Raw genomic sequence first — 18,544 nt, 5'->3', positions numbered from 1 at the left:
CGTTAGCAGGCAGGCTTACACAGTTATGATTCACAAAGGAGACTCCTACGAAGTACCTACCTAGAGAGTAAAAGAGGGACAAAAAATAGGAGAGGGTTGCGCCAGTGGGAAATTGGAGAACATGCGGTTAGTGCCTTCCGTCGCCCGCGATGTGGGTTCCACTGTTAGCCCTGGTTGAAAGGTGTTTAGGTACCGTACGTGGTAGCAGTAGTGTGGCTGAATGGCAGCAAGACTGTACCTACTGGAACGGGACTTCGCTAGCATCCTACCCAGCCCAGGGATGACACTTTGACGCTGCTCAGGGATCTTTTTTTCTTCTCGACAAGGGACAGGGACAAGGGCAAATGATTATGGGTCCATAGTTGAGACTATAGAGGCCCGTGCCAATGGCCCGGCAAAGTTTTTGGTATGTTTGAAGTCTGGGAACTGGGCGGCATTGCATTTGGGCTTTTAGCCAAATCTTCCACCAAAAATGCTGCCTTGGTTCAGATTATTACATGGAAAGTTGCCTACAATGCAAACAAAAATAATTCCCCCAACCCTTGACCATGAATCTATACGCCATTTGCTTCTACCAAGTTGCCCGGATCTCGTCACGATTGTCTGTTCGTCCCTGATTATCAGGACGGGCTCTTGAAACGGCTTCGTGGCTGGCCTATCCTGCATACAGCAGCAGCAGCAGCAGCAGTAAAAGCATCAGTAGCATCAGCAGTAACAGCAGCAGTAGCAGTAATAGCATCAGTAGCAGTAATAGCATCAGTAGCATCAGCAATCCCTTCCATTTGGCCTCTCAAACCATAATCTGATCAAACAAGCGCACGGATGCCGATGCCCCGGATTAGTTACACTAGATGATTATCGGCCACCTCGTGTACTACTACTGACTATCACTGCTGTAGAAGCACTCCGTGGTTCTTGCGACAGAGTCCCATGCAAAGGTGTCTCTTTCCCCCCTTGCGTTTCCTGTCGGGGCTCAGGCCCTTTTTTTTCGGTTGACCTCTACCCCCGGCAACGTCACGCAATGATTTTTGTTTTTTTGTTTGGTAACAACGTCTGTGATGGGAATCGGTGTTCATCCCAGCAATTTATTGTTTTCAGATATAGTAACACTGAAAACGACCTGTCACAGCCGACGAACGTACAAATCTCACGGCCGACGTTGGACGAGACCATAATTGTTTTAAAACAGGAACTATTACAGGTTAACTCTCTGCCATTCGTCAGGTGCGGCTGTGGACCCTGCGCGTAGTTTCTTTTTCGCTGTCTTAAACCCGCCAAATATGAGCGACTTCAAGGATTCTAAGTGACATCGCTCATGACGATTGCGAAGGTCGCTCGCTTCTGGGAATATCCATATTCCTCTCCGTTGCCACCTTCACTCGCTCACTGTTGCCAGGTACGAAGTATATTTGCATGCGTATTCGTTGCGAGAAAAGAAAAAGAATACAAAAAGAAAAAATGCCTGAGGGGGAGCACGTCCCCAACCCCCGGTTCACCAATTGCCAAGGCTTTGTGTGTTGCCTTGCCAAAAGTGGCGTGCAGCTTTAGGTACAGACAGTACTTTGGCCAACTCTTGAGAGTAATTTGTTAGAGTCGGGCTGTAGTAGCCGTACTATTAGTACACAGAAGCTATATTATTAGTTGACGCAAAAGACTGGTTATATACAGGCTATCCTTGCGGGCGGCTACTACAACATTTGGCGTTGCATTATTGACGTTTGTTGCCATTCGGACACGTTGCTACTGTATTGTACAAGTAAAGCTGCAGTCGCTGGCCACGTGCAAAACCTTGGTCAAGCTGGAGAATGATCGCCGCCGAGATGAGCCATTCTTCAGCCAGCCGGCTTGGAACTCCAGTCTTACTATTGACTTCTGGCTCCAGGTACTATCTACTACGAATTAATGAGCTTTGAATCACATTGAACCGCTGGGACCAGAGTCTGTTTGTGGTCCACCGCTAAGATGTTTCTCATTGTGCTGTTGCGCAAATCTATCAGACAATGAGTGGAATTCGGCCGAATCTCCGTGAATTTCCAAGGCCAATGCACTTCTGGATCCCCTTCTTCCCGTGGTACGGATGGCATGCATATATCATCGTGGCATTATGTATGTAAGAAAGGTGTTATTCGACTTTGATGTTGCAGGGACGCTGTTATCAATTGATTGTCTCGGTCCACCATGCCGAAAAGGAGGCTCGTGCTGTGTGCTCTGACCACTGTGGACTGAGCCGTTAAGCCAATGATCGACGGGGTAAATACCGAAACATGGAACAGCCAAGCACTCGAGGAGGGACGAGACGGCCAAAATGTTACATCCGCAAGGGCTTTTTTTTTTTTTTGTTTTTTTCTTTCCTACCTGGTAGACATTTCGGTACTTTGCGCTTTCAACCACAACTGTGACGAGTTTGGATTCGGTTTTTTTGTTCGGAGAGGATCGGCTTGTCTGGACCTCGGAGCTTTAGGAAAGATCGCACCCCCGCCTTCATTTCATTTCGCAACGTATCTTTGCTTCTTGTCATATCTTTTTTTCTTCTCTCTCTCTCATACTCGTGACCGCGTTCGAGCCCTTTTTCGACTCTTGGAAAATTTGACGTGTTCGGCCTGCGGGGTAGATACCACCCACAAAGATGCAGTAGCGGGAGTCGGAAGTTTGGTTCACTGCAACTTTGGACGCACATCCGCAGCATCGCTTATGTACGCACAGAACAGAAACCAACCTAATAGTCAACAAGAAGTAAGGAGAAAAATACACATATTGCTGGTGATAGGGTAAGCATCCGTGGTAGAAGCAAAAGAGGTAAAGGAAGTGACTGCCTTATTAAGCATAGCATTTGCCGTAACAACCATGATAGACAACTGAATACCCGTAAGCGAGCGGGACTATTGCGGTTAGTCTTCACCAGTGGGTCTTGAAAGCGGTTGAGCGGGTTTTTTTACGCTTTTCAGGGTATTTTGGAGTGGGTACCCAATCCTTTCACTTGGGGTTTGACCACAGCAACGGTGTAGCTTTGCGTGGGATAACATAATAAGTGAGGTACGAGGAAATGCTAAGCTACTTTTTCCTTACCTTACTCCGTAGGTAGTATTGGGTTTGAGTAATAGCACACAGTACAAAGTATGGAGTATTGTAGTTTACCGGGTAATGTCAGTCAATTCTGCAAGCTGCATGTGCATGCTGCAACCTTTTGCTTTTCTGCAGGTACCAATGCAACTAATAAACCTGCCTAATCCAAGGTGAGGATCCAATCTGTCAGAACTGATTGGTGGCGTTTCGGGAGGCCGATGCGTGACGCTAAATCATCAGAAGAAAAAAATATCAGCTGCTTATTACTACGGTAGAATAAAAAAAAAAAAAAAAAAAAAAAAAAAAAAAAAAGAGAGAGAGATCTTTGGGGGTAGGAATCGCCTTCGTTTCACCAATACGCACATCCTCTTCTCCTTCTGGCCTTCTGGGGCAAACCAAGAGGGGCTGGCGCGCACCTCCCCATCTGTCTAAGATTTTCTGTGGCGGAGGTGCCGAAAAGCTCTAGGGGTCTTCTAGTGTGCTACTACCATCGGTATTTGGAACTTGGGCTTAGGTCGACATGTGGGAGCGCGAGAAAACAAAATAGAAAATAAGAAAAACGAGGCAACAAGATTGGCTAGATCCTATTAGCGTATATTGCACATGTGTCCCAGTTTCATCATCAAATCTCTTTTTATACGCCTCGAGCTTTTATTAGCCAGAAAAAAAAAAAATCAAAATCAAACACACACCACCCCCCAATGATTCGATTTAACTTCCAGCCGAACTACCTAAAATATGCCTAGTCCAGCACAAACAAAATAGGTAATCAATCCCACTAACCCGGAGAGGGTCAAGACCCAAAACACTGTTTTCTTCAATGTCGTCAGAAAATCCGAGCAAGTCACTATCTACACAGCCTCTCTCTCTCTCGGGTTCGTCCCAACCCCAAGATCAACGGTATGCCTGCTAGCGCTTCATGGTGGGTAGAAAGATGCTGGAGGTTCGACTCGTAACGGTAGGCAAAAGCTGAGACGAAAAGGTATCCAACCAAACACCAAAAATAAAATAAAAATAAAGTAAAGAAAATACCCGAGATATGCTTGTTGCCTTTTTTTTTTTTTTTTTTTTTTCTTGCGTTGCGAACAGACTTGGTTTATCCCCCCATCATCGCCTACGGTCTGAAAGGGAAGACCCTACTTGTCCATGTCCATGCGAACTGACTGCACTGTCTTGTGCTTCAATGTTGTTGTTTTTGTTTGCATTGACGATGCACGACATACTGCGGCAGTCAACGTCGCCGTCGTTTCTGGAACATGTCCCTCCCGAGTCCCGAGCCCCCATTGGCATATTGTATGGGGGGAGGTGTCCAACCGTGGGCAGCAAGGTCTAACCAAGATGGAGACGTGGATATTGTCAAGTTTGCCTCCCCGTGGCGTTTACATCCCCAGACCCGTCAATTTTGGGTTGGGCCTCGTGGGAGTGACGAGGAATATTATGTGGAATAGAGCGCTTCAACTAACATTATTTTGGGTGTAGAGAGGCTGCCACGAGGTTCATCTTTCGCTAGCAAAAAGAAAAAAAAATAGTAGTGTTGATGCACTTTTTGTGAGTCCTTTTGCTAATTCCCAAGGGGTTCAGCACGAGGCAAACAAACGGCGCCCTCGCCACGTTGTAATGTTGTCATAACTATAAAGACCCAGAACAAGCCCTCTAGCCAGAGTAACGGTTTTTGTGGCCTGTTGTGGCTGTCATGAAACGATGACCCTGAATTTTGGTAAACTACTATTGTCTAAAAAGGGGGGGAGCAGGAGATAGCTTTCGTCACTGATGATGAACCGACCGGCTGGTACGAGGCTGAGAGTTTTCGTATCTTGTTCCTCTCCATCAACAAGAGAAAACTTTGGTGCCACTCGATCTTCTAGTTTCACACGTGCGGAAGTCTCACAAAACAACAGACCCTTGGGGGCTTGGGACACACGCCTTTTTGCCGGATAAAGATTTCAGGTTTTGTTTGTTTAGGCTGTGCGGCTGTTAACGCCAGTGGCCTTTTTATTTTATCTTAGTCTAATTGTATTTTTTATTATTATCATCCCTTGCATATGTCGTCCCGACCCTCTGGGCTGGAAAGCGCCCCTGATTAGGAGGGCAAGAATCACAGCGCCACGCGGGAGAAAACTAGCTTTGCCTAAAAACTCAACAAGATCTAATCGCGCAACGTGGTTTGGAAGGGTGCGAGAAGGACCTGATCCTTTTTGTTGTTTTGCAACTAGTAATCACGATCTACTAAAACCTTTGAGCACCTTTACGACTGTACATAGCGGGAGGGAACACACAACAAACAGAGTGGAAAAAAACGACTGGCGGGATACGAAAGTTTGTCGTAACATGGACAAAACCAGCTGACATGATCCCGGATAGTTAATACGAACTCTTGCGAGGAGAACAAGCAAATCATCGTAGGCTTCCAATTATAGCATTAGCTGACTCGTATATTTCAGCACCCACAGCAGGTTCCAGATGGAATAAATAAATAAATAATCCATTCCCGTTTTCTGACGGCAATACTACGCGAGAATGAAAACTAACCCAACTCTGAGGTTGTAGCGTGCACTTTATTGAGTATAGGGACAGAAGCTGTACGCGCACTCGGGATGCTAATTCCGAAACACAATCGAGCTCTAGTCAAACGTGGCGCAGGTGACATGAACTGTCTCGACTACAGAACCACATTTGCACTGCAAGCAACCCCATTCCCAAATCAAACTAACTCACTTTGTGGAAGGATGACTTGAGTATAGTCCCTGATATGTAAATTTCGGGGGCCTACCGTGTAAGCAGGCAGATAGGCCCACTCTTGAGGAGAGGTTGTCCTATTTCCAGGTACCCGACCGAGGTTGGCTCAGGACGCGACGCTCTTTATCGGCTTGGCAGCCTTGATGCGCTTCAGAATGTGTAGCCGTGGCTGCATCCGCGGTCCGACCCACCAACCCCCTGTAAGACCTCTGATCCGATCCCTGATGTCATTGACGAGCTTGCCTCTCCCGACCACGGGGCCGCGGACGCTCTTATCGGTGGGAGTAACAGAACCCGGCCGCAACACCTCGATACCGGCGTAACCCTCCACGATCCCAATCTCATCCCATTTGGCACCAACGACCTTTTGCGGGTCCTCAACAATGACATAGTCAAACAGGTGCCAGAACCTCGGATCTCTTAACTTAATGCGGTCCTCAGTCTTATCCAGCGCCACCAGCACGCCCCGACCATGCTCGGCGGCCATATCACCACCTGAACCGGTCTGGGCCCCCGGATGGCTCGGCGCATGGAGCGACGGAAGCGCACCGATGCCGGCTGCGGCGCCCGTCGTAGTACCGAACAGTGTCACCCCCGTCATGCAGGCCAGGACGTCGGCATGGACGGGCACCATCTGGCCTGATGATGAGACCTCTGTAGCGGCCCCACCGGCCGTCGCTCTGGTGGCGTCATCCACAGCCACGTACGCCCGAAGATACGCGAGGGCTTCGCCGCCGGGGTAGTTGAGCGAAGAAATCAGAAGCATTGCCGTGCTACCAACGAGGCTAGCGGGGATTGACAGCACCAATGCCACGCTGCACAAGGCGTACATGGCATTCTTAGAACGGCGGGTGAAGATAAAGTTTGCGCCGAGTGCTGCAGCCGCCGTCAAAGGCGGAACAACGTAAAAGATGAAACGAGTCTCCTTGTGCGGCTGCAGGCAGTATATCACAACGTAGAGAACGTTAGGATAGACGAGCAGCCTCGCGCCTCCTTTGCGTGTTGCTGGCTGGCGCAGGGCAACGGCCAACGAAACGAAGACCATAGGATTCATCAAAAGCCGTGGCAGGGCCGAGGTAAAGTACCAGTGCCACGGAGAGACGCCCCAGTTGGATGAGGAACCGAGAACAACATTGTAGTAGAAGCCCCAGAGCTCTGGCCAGAGTGGCTTCTGCCAAAAGTACGAGTCGACCGGGACCGAAATGAGCAGGGCTGCGATGACGGAGATGACAAAGGGTGGGATGATTTTTTGCAAGGGCATCATCGGGGCGATTAAAAGGTACAGAGCGTTCGTTGCCAGCAGGATAGCAACCTCGGATCGAAAGATGATTGCGGCGCAGACAAAGAGAGAAATAGCCAGTCGTTGCCGAGGGAGTGCTCGTTTTGACGTTGGAGCCGGGACAAGACAGGCATATGCAAGGGTTGCTATGATTGGAGAGTTAACAACAACAATTCTTTATTTTTTTTTAATTCTTTTCTTTCGTTCCTGTCTTCTCCAAAGGACTTACTAAGACCAAATGCAAACATGTTTGGCAACGTTCTCGACGCATAGAAAATCACATGGAACTGGCTGGCCTGAAAAAGCGCATACCACCTCGCAACAGATGACCCGTAGGCACGCCCGAGGTTTGCCTTAAACCTGAGGATGGCAAAGGCGTTGAAGAGTCCCAGTACGGCACGGGCAAGAGTCTGAGCATGCTCAAAGCCCAGAAGGGCGACTAAGGGCTGAATCAGACCGGCCAGTAACACAGGGCCGATGAATGTGCGAGGCACAGCACCGGGGAAGTCAAAGTGATCATAGCTATTCGCCAGTCTCTTATGGATGTCCTGGGTGGGGGTGCCATATACGAGCACATCGTGGGTCGCTTGGATGTTGAAAGACTCCTCGACTTTTGTGTAAGGGGCCACAACGAGGTGAAAGATGATGAGCCCTGGGATGAGCAGGGAAAGTGAGGTATCTGAAGGTTGCTTGTGGTTAGATGTGTTAAGCTGGAGCTACCTATGTGAAGTCCGACTTTGAGGACCATTTATTGACTGCTCAGCATCCATCCTCAACTTACCCAGGACCCGCGTCATGACTGCTGTGGCTTGCTGCTCAACCCTGATTGGTATTGAGTGCAGCTCGACCAATCGTACAGATAATTGATTTTGGTGTGATTTCAGAAATCGAGTTGTGTTATTTACTGCATCTCAAGGACAGTGAGTTGAGTAGGAACCTAGGTAGGTACCTAGGTAGGTAACTCCCGTCGGCTTCTGGAAATCGAAGCAAACAAAATAAACCTGTAAGCGCGAAAAAAAAAGGAGCGCGGATAAAGTCTTCTGACAACAAAATCAAACAAATGACAATACCCTCGCTGGATCCAGTCTAGCAGGCGAATTGAGCACTGGGACAATCGGAAGTTGATGCAACAAGTAAGGGATTAACAGTTATTCTCATTGCCCGATTACAACTTACAGTGAAGTTATTGTCCGACCTTCAGATACCAAACACTGTCCTCACCATCAAGGAGGTAGCGACATGTCTGTCCCTCAAGGGTTCGGGTAAACAGACTCGTTCTGTCCCCAGATTTCCGGTCCAGTTAAACAAACGGATAAACCTTGATCCACAATTCAACCCCCCAACGTGGGTAGTGTTGGCCCGCATCCTTGCTAGGTACCTAGGCTTCGAGTGTAGCCAGCTTGCCTTGGGACTGACCCACTATTCCGATGAACAACTGATGTAGCTAGAGAACCTCACTCACTTTGTCGAGCCAGCTGGTTTCCCCATGCGAAGCGGCGTATAGTGATCCGACCCTTTCCCCCCGCCAACTCAAACCCGTGATAAGCCAACGGGACAACTCTTTCCCCCCCCCCTTTTCGCTCGTTCGTAGCGAAAACACCGAACAATCATAGACTCGCTACGTCCCGGCGCGCGGCGCGCCAACCAACGAGCAAAATGATGATCTTGGGGAGCTTCTTCTATGGTTAGTCACTCCCGGCATATCGGCAGCGGGAACAGACAAACCGGGGAGCGAAGTCAAAGTCCCGTCTGTGTTGTACGCCTAACTGACCAAGAATCGGCATCTTCTAGTTTCCGTCCTCTTAATCAACGCCATAGCAATCCTGTCCGAAGATCGATTCCTCGCGCGCAGTACGTTTCTTAGTCTCCATCCCGTGAAGCGAGCAAGGGGGAAACATATAGACTTTACATTCTCAACTTAGGGGCCCGAAACTATCGCTTCGAATAAAATCCCCCACAGAGACTAACCATGTGCTGTTGTCTTGTATAGTAAACCTCTCGCCCTCCTCCTACGACCCGGCCTTTGGCCAAAGCCCCGATGCCAGTGTCAAGGCGCGCATCATCAACCTGATTGCCAGCGTCCGGACGCTCATGAGAAGTACGCTACATTTTGTTTCATAGACATATTTCTTTTATTGTATTCTACCAAAACAACATTGCTTGCCCTCTTTTGTTACGGAAAACAGGCCCCGCGCCGACCACTATGTCCGAGCATGGCTAACTCCCCCTTCTGCAGTACCTCTGATTGTGATCAACACCCTCATAATAATCTACGAGATAGTGCTCGGTTGAGGTAGAAGTCTCGGCGATGGCATCCACTTTTTCGCACCTGTCGAACGAGAGAGTTGAATATAAGGAAAAGTGCGAGATGACCAGGCGCGGGGCGTAGCTCTTGATCCGAGATTCCGAGAAGAACACACTCCCTATATTATGTACTTGGGTTTTGTTTTTGGCGGTTCTTGCGGCGTTCGGAATAAAACGGGCTTGGGGTTTTTTTTTTGTCAAATGGAACAGTTACTTTGAAAGTAGATGCAAGGCACGTGAAATGATCACAAAAGAGTAAAAAGCGACCTAAGCTCCACAACAAGTCAAGCTGGTGGCCTGATACCGAATGGCTGAATATATCCAACGAAAGTACGTGACGAGTAATTAAGTTTTATGTCTCCCCAGGGTTTTGTCAGGTACAGTGAACGAGTGACGAACGACGATGCCTCCGTCCAGAAAATAAAATAAAAAGTGTAGACATAATCCCCCGAGACCCACGCCCTGACAGTGTCATTATGATTGCCACAATATATACCACTGCAGAGAATCTAACATGTCTTCTCAATAGACAAACGCCAGTTTATCACTTGGTGTCCCGCACGAAATCGCTTGAACATACAGCAAATAAAAGAAAGGACTGAATATGACCATTCAAGCTCGTGTGACACAAAAATGCGTAACAGAATGAATGGTGCTATGACGAACATCAAGATCCGCAAGCTAAGTTTGGCAGCAGACTTCAACTCGGACTGTTTCCATTGGACGTACGAGTGTTGTGTTAACTCAGGTCACGGCGGCTAAGATAGGACATGTGTGCTTTTCTTTCTGCCCAGCGCAAAGCTGAACTTCTTCTTGAGCGGCGCTGGGCTCTCAGGGTGAGGTGACGCCGCTGAGCCATTTGCTGCATGATCCGATGATGTCCCATTTGCCACGCCGTTGCCAGATGACTTGTCCTTCTCTTTTTCCTTTTCCCTGTTGAGGAAACCCAAACTGGCGCGTGATAAACTGCCTCGCTTCATTAAGCTACCGATACCTCCTCCTAATGCAGGCGAGGCAGGCGCTTCCTTGGGTGACAACGGGTTGTCTGCCTTTTGTTTTTGTTCCTCTCCTGCAGCCGTCTGCTTGCTTGCTTCCATGGCTCTACGCAAATCTTCCTGCTCCGACTTGCGGGCTTCTCGTTGCCTGGACTCCCTTTCCTTGCGGTCCTTTTCCTCACGCTTGACCTGTTCCTTCTCTGCTGCCTTTTTCTCCTTCTGTAGCTGCTTCTCTCGTGCTTTTTCCTCTTTGGAAGAAGGCTTGATCTCGACTGCAGGTTTAGGTGGAGCGGCTACCAGTGGGTGGCTGAAGGGTGCCTCTGTAGGCACAGCCGGAACAGATGGAGTTGCAGGCGTCTGTGGTGCCGCCGGAGTCGTGCCATTTGGCGCCGTCAATGCGTGATCGAGCGCTGCCAGGGCATCATGGTCGGCAACCGGTGGTACCGGTGTGGTAAGGGGCTTCTCCAGTGGAGGCAGGCTCTCAGCGCCGCTCGGTTTATCAGAAGCAAGATCTGCCGTCTGCGTCGCCAGCCTTATTTCCTCAATGCCCTCGAAGTCTTCCTCCTCCATGGCCTTCTCCAGCGTAGTCTCTTGGTAAAAGAGAACATATGCGCATGCCATTCCTGGTCGATCACCGAAGAAGTTGCGCACAAAGTGCTTGTCCACGGGCTCCACCATCTCGTCATCAAACAGTAGCCATCCCCTGTCTGCCGTTTTGATTACTGATACGTAATGACCATGGTAGGCGTTTCCGCCTATGTGTACCACGACCGCATAAAGCTCGTACACACGATCAGGGTCTTCCGCGTCCGGCGTCGTGTTAAACATCCTCAAATGGTATGGGTATACGACCCTGTGGAACAGCTTCTGCAGCCGACTGTAGTCCTCTGTGTACTTGAAGCGCTTTAGGTGCAGGGCTAGTACCTTGGGAAGTCTCTTAATCTTCATGCGCTTCTCTGCTTCTTGCAAACCACCACAATGATCGCAGTGAAACTTGTTCCTCTCGCATAGCATTTCCTCCGCCGAGAACTTTCGAAGACATGATGTTACTGACGAATGTTCGTCCAGATCGATCGATAGATCAAGGAATGTCTCATCTCTCTGCGATGCCGTCTCGCAAGTTAAACACCTGGTTTCTGACGTTAAAAGACCCTCAAATATATCGTGCACCCAACCAGTTCCGGGTGACCTGTAGCCTGCTGGAGCTTTGACGAGCGCGTTCGTCGGTTTCAGCGCATCTTCGACGGATTTGGCAAGGTCATCCTTGGCGGCCGCTTGCTCTTGTTCTAGAAGGCGCTTCGCGTTGGCCTCAACCGTAGATATGACATCGTTGAGAACCAAGCCATAGAACTCGTGTGCATCTTGATGCATTGAGTTCCTAAACATCTCATTGTCGCGTTTGAAAATCTCGAGGAAGCGCTGTGGACTGAGAACTCCCGTCCTTGACTGACTTTCGATCAAGGCCAAGAACAAGTCCTTCAGACCCGTAAATGTGCTCTCGTCCATTCCGTAAGAAGCTGAATTCTCCTGCGCCAACTCGAGTACAGGGCCTTTGAGCATAGCCTGTTTTTTCTTGTACTCGGGCGAGTCGGGCTTATCTTCAGGGCGCGTTTGTTGCTGTCCAGGGAGCCCTTGACCCGAATTGATCATTTGCCTCTGTTTCAGGACATCTTTCGTTGAGGTCTTCTTCTTGCCCTGTGCTTCCTCATCAACTTCCCTTTTTGGTGGTGGCCTTATTTGCACACTGATCTTTGCGCGCTTTCCATTTGGAGTGTCCGAGGGAGAAAACGGTGGGTAATTGACGACACTCTCCCTGAAGATTTCGGAGTAGTAGAGGGCTTGCACGATCGAGTTGCAGTAGCTGGGTTTTACTTAGTCAATATGGAGCTTCGAAAATGGGTTCGCGAGGGGGGACTATCGGGGTCTTTACCATGTATTACCAAACTGTAACAGGAATAAAGCTGAGTGTTAGTTAATTGCGCTGTGCATGGAGTTGACGAGGGCGGAGTAAGTCAATGTACATTTTCTAGTCCAAAGAATTTGTCACTACCGTTTTCGCGGACCGGCCCGGCGTTCTGCAGCAGCTTCTCTAGAGGAGTCAATTCAGGCGGCGGTTCCTCCTTCTCTTTCTTCTTGCTTGCGGAGGCAATGCCCGAAGAACCCGATGTACCCTACGAATGGATGGGCGTCAGCATATTTCTGCGCTAGATAATCTTTCCAAGCCGGGCCTGGTCATCTCCCAGGACTGTTGAGAGCACTCACAGCACCGGCGCCTCTTAATATTTTATCTTTCCAACCCATATCTGGAAGATTTTAGCCCGTTCGGCTGTGTGGTTCGGTTTGTGGTTTTGCGCCTGGGTGAGAGCGGTAAACCGGGTGCTGGGTGGTTTGTGTTGGCAGTGTTCGGTATTCTCGGGCTATCCTGTACAAGGATAAGTATCGATCCGGGGTGTCGGGCTGGCTATGGCAGTGCCACATGAGAGAGAATCGTATATGGAATAGAATATTCTTTTGATGAATATACAGCAATGTACGTGAGTGTCGTGCGAGGACAACCACAGAAAGCTGGCGCCTGGTCTCGGACGTCGTCAATTCCGCCGGAGAGTTGAGTCGATCAAGTGCAGAACTCGTGGGTCCAGCTGCTGCGTTGTGGGATTGAGCACTAGACAGACGAGCAAGGATCGCGTGGCGAATGATGTTGTCCCCAGTAAATAAATGCGCTCCAATTGCGATCGACTGTCCGAAGAAAAAAAAAAAAAAGATTAACACACGCAATGGAATTGCTGTACAGTACTATTAATGAAGTGACCAAGATGATGAGATAGGATGAACAGCACAGCGCAAACCCTGTCCCGCATCCAGCAGGCGACAATAGGTGGATAATCGGAGAAAAAGAAAAGACAACTAAAGACGAAGGCACACACACTAGCTACCTGAGGCAGCTTCAGGATGGATGTGGATGGGTTGATCGGGAAGGAGGGGACGATTTGGTGGCCAGCTGGTCCACAATCCAACAAGTTCGGGGGGTTAGTGCGAGGAGACGCGCAGTATGATTCGATCCATATGCCCCAACATGGTGGGCTACTTCGCCTAGAATACCACCAAATCCGGGGGCAGTCGCGCTTGACCCTGGCCAAAGGGTGGGGTAGCATCAGCCAACCTCTCTCTATAGTCTGTACTATTTAATGACAGTGATCCACTGGATAGGCACACGCGAGAACTTGAAGCATTACGTCTTCTTCCGTCCATACCTCATCAACCACATAAGCAGCAATGCTGGCAGGCAAAAGGTAGGCGCCTGTATGGAAACCAACTGAAAGATGACTTATATTAACTACCTACCTACCTGCATACCTACCTACCTACCCATTACATTACGTTTCATTTTGCGGCGCATCTGGGTTAACGGCATATTGCCTTGACATCCTGGAAACCTGACAACTTTAATAGCTAGTTGATCCCCTAAGCCGTATCGGTTAGTATCCGCAATGTGGCGCTGCTAGTCAACCTTACATCTACAAGGCTACGATGAAACCGAAAATACGGTATAAACCAAGGTCCCTGGGCAAGCCGGGCTACCTAACGTAATTAGCCATCGGATAGTAAGACAGAGAGCGAGTTGCAAGTATTTGGAATCCCGACGGAATGTTTGAGCCATGCGACAGAACAATTGAACTACAAAGGGTTCTTCTGATTCCTGGTCAGGAAAACGGCGTTAGCCGGTAAGGTCTGTAGTGCATTTAGGTGAGTATTTTACGTGAACTCCTCTTCCACTGCAACCTAATAATGTGCATGAGATGCCCCAACGCTCGCCAATACATGGATGTCAACCTAGTTACTACGTACACGCATACGACGACTTACCGTACCACACATCCAGATCAGCCTCCAGTTATGAGTTCAAGTTACATTTTATTAGCTGCAGACGGCTCTACATAATTGCTGGTTTCATTTTCGCTATCCACACGTAGTTCGACAGTTCTTTCTAACTTAGGTCTAGCAGTGAATATAAGTAAGGTTCCAATACAGACAATCCTCAATTACTCTAGACCGCTAATCGATCACCAATGGAAATTATTCAAACATCATCCCAATCATACAGAGAGCATTTTGTTCATAATAGCACAACTATCCAAGAGGAGTTAGTAGTCGTCCCGGTGCTATGGATAAGTATCCACTTGAAATGTCACTGTATTTACTTATTGAGTGCCAAGAGCATGAGACCCCGCCCTTGAACTCAGGATCTGTGGGGAAGGTTTTATCATTCATTTATCATTCTTGTTTCCTCCCAGAGCGGGGAAATCAATCCGTTTCGCGCAACTTAGTGTGGTGTGTGACCACATCTTCTTGCCGCTGAAGAAAAACTGACAAACACCAACACTCCGCACACCGTCCCGAGACTACTGTACGCACTTCGATCAAACCTGCATAAACCTTTCCGAGAAACGACCGGAGTCGTCTTAACTTCTATTGGGTCGCTTCCTCAGTTCCTTGTGGCTCCAATGATGAGAATCTTGGCTTTGACCGGCGATTGCCTGGTGACGTACGAAGTACGTCTGGTCTGAGGTTCTGCATCCGGCTTCTATTTTTCAAGCTGTACACACCCCCAACAGCACCACTAAGCCTATTCAGACCAATTTGCTCGCAAAATGTCATCCCAATTGGTATTAACGAGCCGTGAACGGTTTCGCAGACCTGCCAGGAATGAAAAACAAAGACAAAGAAAATTCCATTTTAATCACGCGGATGTGAAGTCAGCTGACTTTCAGCGATGTAAACTTCGCTCCAGTTTAGTCCTTCTTCGGCTTTGCCGGGCCACCAGTGGTGGGAAAGCCCATAAAGATCTTGAAGTAGTCCTGTGCGGCAGTCATGTCAGCAGATGTAAAACAGGATGCAGGGGCATAAAACAAGGGACAAAGAACCAGAGCATACATATATCATCCACTGCAAGCCAGTCAGCGTGCCCACCATCACAATCCTGACTGGAAGTCCGTTCCAAAGTCCGCGGAATCCGATATCCCCATAAACCCTCGACAGCACTGCACCGACTGCCTCACCTGGCTCACGGTAGACGTTCAGCTTACTGACCATGACGTCTGCCGGGTGCGATACAGCAGCGCAAAGGATGCCGGCGAGGTAGCCGCCGGTAAAAGACACGCCGGTCTGTGCAAGCTTGCTGTATTCGTCCTTGGCATAGGGAAGCCTGTTGTATATCATCTCGACGATTGTCTCGAATGAGGCAAACTTCATCATGGTGTAGGGGATCTGTCGTCCCCATAGAGGATAAATACCCTTGCACAGCCCAGACGCGCCCTCCTTGGCCATTATCTGGCTGATGCCATCAAAAGTGCCCTTGTATTGCGCCGGGATAGTTGTCTGCATCCGGACCTTGACGGCTTCAAAGGGGCACAGAGCGGCATCGGCTATGACTTCGGCCGACGCCGACGCAGCCAGGTACACACCCGTCTTGTACTGGTGAGCGTATTCTGGACCGACCACGTCCGAGTACTTCTTCTTGAAGAACTCATAAAAGCCATATTTGAATGCACCCTGAGCTGAGTATCCAAAAAGTGTGGGACTCCAGCCTGTGAAGATTCCACGGATGCCCTCACCGCGGTAAATGACACTCCATCCTTGCAAATTGCTCTTATAAAGCTTGGCATCGACCTGACGGCGGCACTTGACCAGGTCGAGCGGTGTGACAGCAGCATGAGTCAAGCCCTATAACGAACTGGCAAAATGAGTATTGTCCTACTGTCCTGACCACCAATAAGAAGATGAGAAACCTACGCAAGCTAGGAGACCACCCATGGCACATGAGGCATAGTACTGTCCTGAGTACAGCTCAATCTTGCCATTGGGTCTCGTCAGGGGACCTCCAGTGCTGGTACCAGTGGCCATGATTTAATCCGGTTTTGGATCTGACAACAAGTTCAATGAATTGTTAGCTTTACATCAAAAGCTTTACTGTCATGCGCTGGCTTCCTCAACTCTTTTGTAGTTTGTAGGTGCCTGTATGTGTCGAAACCAGGGTGTCTGCACATAATTGGGGCCCTGACGCGTTGCTGAAGGGTGTGAATTATAGTACTCACTCGGCTGATATGTCCTTCGATGATATTGAGTTGGTGTGACACGGTAGCAAATAGGCAGGTAGGATTACAACGAGATCAAGAACTCTACAGTTGCGCACGATGAATTAAACAGTCATCAATCAAGGAAAAGAACCAGAAGTTGTTGCCGCGACCATATGAAAATACGAAAAAAGGAGTCCGGCTACAACGGACTTAATCGGGGTTTAGAGATAGAGAAGGGTTACTTATGACCCAGCTTTTGTCTGGGTGCCACTAGGTAAGCACCAAAATACCTACCTTAGGCCCTCAGGTACCTAGACCGGTTCGTCGGTAAGGTATCCAGATAAGGTATGTGGGATGGATACATGGTACTAAGTTGTTACAATAATAGCCGAGAGCAAACACCTGTATGGTGCTGTCTCCCGAATGGTGCGAGACGATGTGTGCTTTTCCCCCATCTTTACAGTAATACGCGCCAGGGCTGAAATCGCCCAGTCTGATTTTTGATTGCTGGGAATTCCTTTACCAGAGGTGGAAGTTTGCGTGATCGATTTTTGGACCTATCGACCTCGCGTGTGTTTCGTACAAGTCAAAATTATTCCATTGATTACCTAGCAAGCTAGGTATACCACTCAGGAAGCCTGGTAATAGAAGAAGGCTGTGGTTAATAAGCTGCCCCGCATCAATTGACATTCGCAAGCAGAGACTCATGAACCAAAGGGCGTTAACCCCACATACCTATTGTACCCACTTTAGGTAGTGTGTGACGATGTTAGCTGCGAGAAGCCTCCCGTCAGCGTTTCATCGGAAGTTTTCACGCTATAATCACACAAACAGCCGCGCGCATACGGAAGAGAAAACCGGTTTCCAGCCTAAATTGTCAACGATCACAAGATATATCAATGACAGCTGTAATGTCGCAACCTAGTGGCAGCTCAGAGGCGAACGCGCCTCAACCTTTCAAGTCAAAATGGGCGTCGCGGTATAGAGGGGTATGTGATGCTGAGAAACCTATCCACAGTCACCATCTTGGTTTTTCTTTCTCTTTGGATATTTAGTCCTAGATATCCCTCCGTGGATATTGAGCCGTCATTGTTCGCATTGTACCGTGCCACCATTAGACGGAATTCAAGCTAAAAAAAACAATCGCACTCGTAATACGCAGGCTGTAGTCTCTGACCTGGACCCGCCAGCCGCCCTCTCCCTGAACCCCTCGGACCCGATCGGGCTCGCGCTGCAAGAAGCCTTTGAGCGCGAGTACACGCACCTGACCATCGTCGATAGCAACACGCGCGCGCTGCTCGGCTACATTTCCATACCGCACCTGCAGCAGCAGATCGAGTCGGGCCGTGCCAAGCCCGAGGACGAGATCCGGACGGCAATGACGTCCTTCAAGCGCAAGGGGAGGAAGTACACGGCCATCACGCCAGACACCCCGCTCGAGGAGCTCGAGGCCTTCTTCGAGGGCGCCCATCACGGCGGCCAGAAGCAGGACTTCGCCGTCGTCACCGACGACCGGAGGAGATTCGTGCTGGGAGTTGCTACGGCTGCGGACTTGGAGGAGTTTGTCAAGAGAAGGCCGGAGTAGGTCTGGTCTGCGCAAGAGGAGAGGGGAATCAGGTTCCCCGGGAATTATCATCTATCATCACAGCTGGGATCATGGCTAGGCTAGGCGTCTGGTTGATGGACCGACGGTTGCGGCGCTTCACCTCGCCCTTTGAAGCGACAAACCACGGTACGAGGCCCACGTGGTGTGGGTTCTTCCTCGCTTTGCCATTCACCAAAAGTTTGTGTAAGCTATCAGAAAAAGCTGAGGTGGGCAGAACGGACAAGAGAAAAATGCCGGCCGGCTTCATTCCTCAGCTGGGCCAATCGGAAGCATTGAGAGGCGTTTTTGTACCCTTGTAGCAACAATTGATCATTGGCGTAAAGATATTTTGGCGAGGTATGTCTCCCGTGCTGACCCAGCCGAGAAACACCTCTCCAATTAACGAAAGGTTTGGTATTACAAAGAATCACGGCCAGGGGACGGGTAAGCTGACGGGCTGAAGTGGAGATGCCCAGGTTACGAAGCATGGAGACTAGCCTCCTTGATG

General features: G+C 49.3%; 6 protein-coding genes across 6 annotated transcripts; 2 read left to right on the top strand and 4 right to left on the bottom strand.

Moving 5' to 3' along the window:
* Nucleotides 1-5,609: 5,609 nt before the first annotated feature.
* PgNI_06318 (uncharacterized protein) lies at nucleotides 5,610-8,388 on the bottom strand. The gene is made up of 3 exons (XM_031126342.1): nucleotides 7,860-8,388; nucleotides 7,308-7,757; nucleotides 5,610-7,224 (listed from the first exon to the last, which is right to left on the bottom strand). Exons 1-3 carry the CDS (start codon nucleotides 7,873-7,875, stop codon nucleotides 5,906-5,908), a joined length of 1,785 nt encoding a protein of 594 aa, XP_030982646.1. The 5' UTR covers nucleotides 7,876-8,388; the 3' UTR covers nucleotides 5,610-5,905.
* A 346-nt stretch (nucleotides 8,389-8,734) lies between these two features.
* On the top strand, nucleotides 8,735-9,370 carry PgNI_06317 (uncharacterized protein; the record flags this gene model as incomplete). Its single annotated transcript, XM_031126341.1, has 4 exons — nucleotides 8,735-8,762; nucleotides 8,870-8,929; nucleotides 9,069-9,176; nucleotides 9,315-9,370. The coding sequence occupies 4 exons, from the start codon at nucleotides 8,735-8,737 to the stop codon at nucleotides 9,368-9,370; spliced, it is 252 nt and encodes an 83-aa protein (XP_030982235.1).
* A 770-nt stretch (nucleotides 9,371-10,140) lies between these two features.
* Nucleotides 10,141-12,678, bottom strand: PgNI_06316 (uncharacterized protein; the record flags this gene model as incomplete). Its single annotated transcript, XM_031126340.1, has 3 exons — nucleotides 10,141-12,248; nucleotides 12,425-12,548; nucleotides 12,640-12,678. The coding sequence occupies 3 exons, from the start codon at nucleotides 12,676-12,678 to the stop codon at nucleotides 10,141-10,143; spliced, it is 2,271 nt and encodes a 756-aa protein (XP_030982236.1).
* A 287-nt stretch (nucleotides 12,679-12,965) lies between these two features.
* PgNI_06315 (uncharacterized protein) lies at nucleotides 12,966-13,789 on the bottom strand (the record flags this gene model as incomplete). Its single annotated transcript, XM_031126339.1, has 4 exons — nucleotides 12,966-13,019; nucleotides 13,302-13,550; nucleotides 13,629-13,675; nucleotides 13,744-13,789. The coding sequence occupies 4 exons, from the start codon at nucleotides 13,787-13,789 to the stop codon at nucleotides 12,966-12,968; spliced, it is 396 nt and encodes a 131-aa protein (XP_030982641.1).
* Nucleotides 13,790-14,735: 946 nt separating this feature from the next.
* Nucleotides 14,736-16,579, bottom strand: PgNI_06314 (uncharacterized protein). Its single transcript, XM_031126338.1, has 4 exons — nucleotides 16,470-16,579; nucleotides 16,168-16,298; nucleotides 15,310-16,098; nucleotides 14,736-15,233 (listed from the first exon to the last, which is right to left on the bottom strand). Exons 2-4 carry the CDS (start codon nucleotides 16,276-16,278, stop codon nucleotides 15,168-15,170), a joined length of 966 nt encoding a protein of 321 aa, XP_030982234.1. The 5' UTR covers nucleotides 16,279-16,298; nucleotides 16,470-16,579; the 3' UTR covers nucleotides 14,736-15,167.
* A 616-nt stretch (nucleotides 16,580-17,195) lies between these two features.
* Nucleotides 17,196-18,461, top strand: PgNI_06313 (uncharacterized protein). Its single transcript, XM_031126337.1, has 2 exons — nucleotides 17,196-17,440; nucleotides 17,614-18,461. The coding sequence occupies exons 1-2, from the start codon at nucleotides 17,351-17,353 to the stop codon at nucleotides 18,034-18,036; spliced, it is 513 nt and encodes a 170-aa protein (XP_030982231.1). The 5' UTR covers nucleotides 17,196-17,350; the 3' UTR covers nucleotides 18,037-18,461.
* The last annotated feature ends 83 nt before the right edge of the window (nucleotides 18,462-18,544 follow it).

This window comes from Pyricularia grisea, chromosome I, assembly GCF_004355905.1.
Source record: "Pyricularia grisea strain NI907 chromosome I, whole genome shotgun sequence".
Taxonomy (NCBI): domain Eukaryota; kingdom Fungi; phylum Ascomycota; class Sordariomycetes; order Magnaporthales; family Pyriculariaceae; genus Pyricularia; species Pyricularia grisea.
Note: the sequence above shows the minus strand (reverse complement) of the source record. Positions and strands in the feature narration are given on the sequence as shown.

Excerpts from the sequence above, each read along its gene's own strand:
- PgNI_06318 (XM_031126342.1), bottom strand. Across the intron at positions 7,225-7,307 it reads CATGTTTGCATTTGGTCTTA|CAACCCTTGCATATGCCTGT; the intron begins GTAAGTCCTTTG and ends CTCCAATCATAG.
- PgNI_06314 (XM_031126338.1), bottom strand. The coding sequence starts at position 16,278 with ATGGCCACTGGTACCAGCACTGGAGGTCCCCTGACGAGACCCAATGGC. Across the intron at positions 16,099-16,167 it reads TGGGTGGTCTCCTAGCTTGC|GGCTTGACTCATGCTGCTGT; the intron begins GTAGGTTTCTCA and ends AGTTCGTTATAG. Across the intron at positions 15,234-15,309 it reads GCTTGCAGTGGATGATATAT|GACTACTTCAAGATCTTTAT; the intron begins GTATGCTCTGGT and ends ACTGCCGCACAG.
- PgNI_06313 (XM_031126337.1), top strand. The coding sequence starts at position 17,351 with ATGACAGCTGTAATGTCGCAACCTAGTGGCAGCTCAGAGGCGAACGCG. Across the intron at positions 17,441-17,613 it reads GGGCGTCGCGGTATAGAGGG|GCTGTAGTCTCTGACCTGGA; the intron begins GTATGTGATGCT and ends CGTAATACGCAG.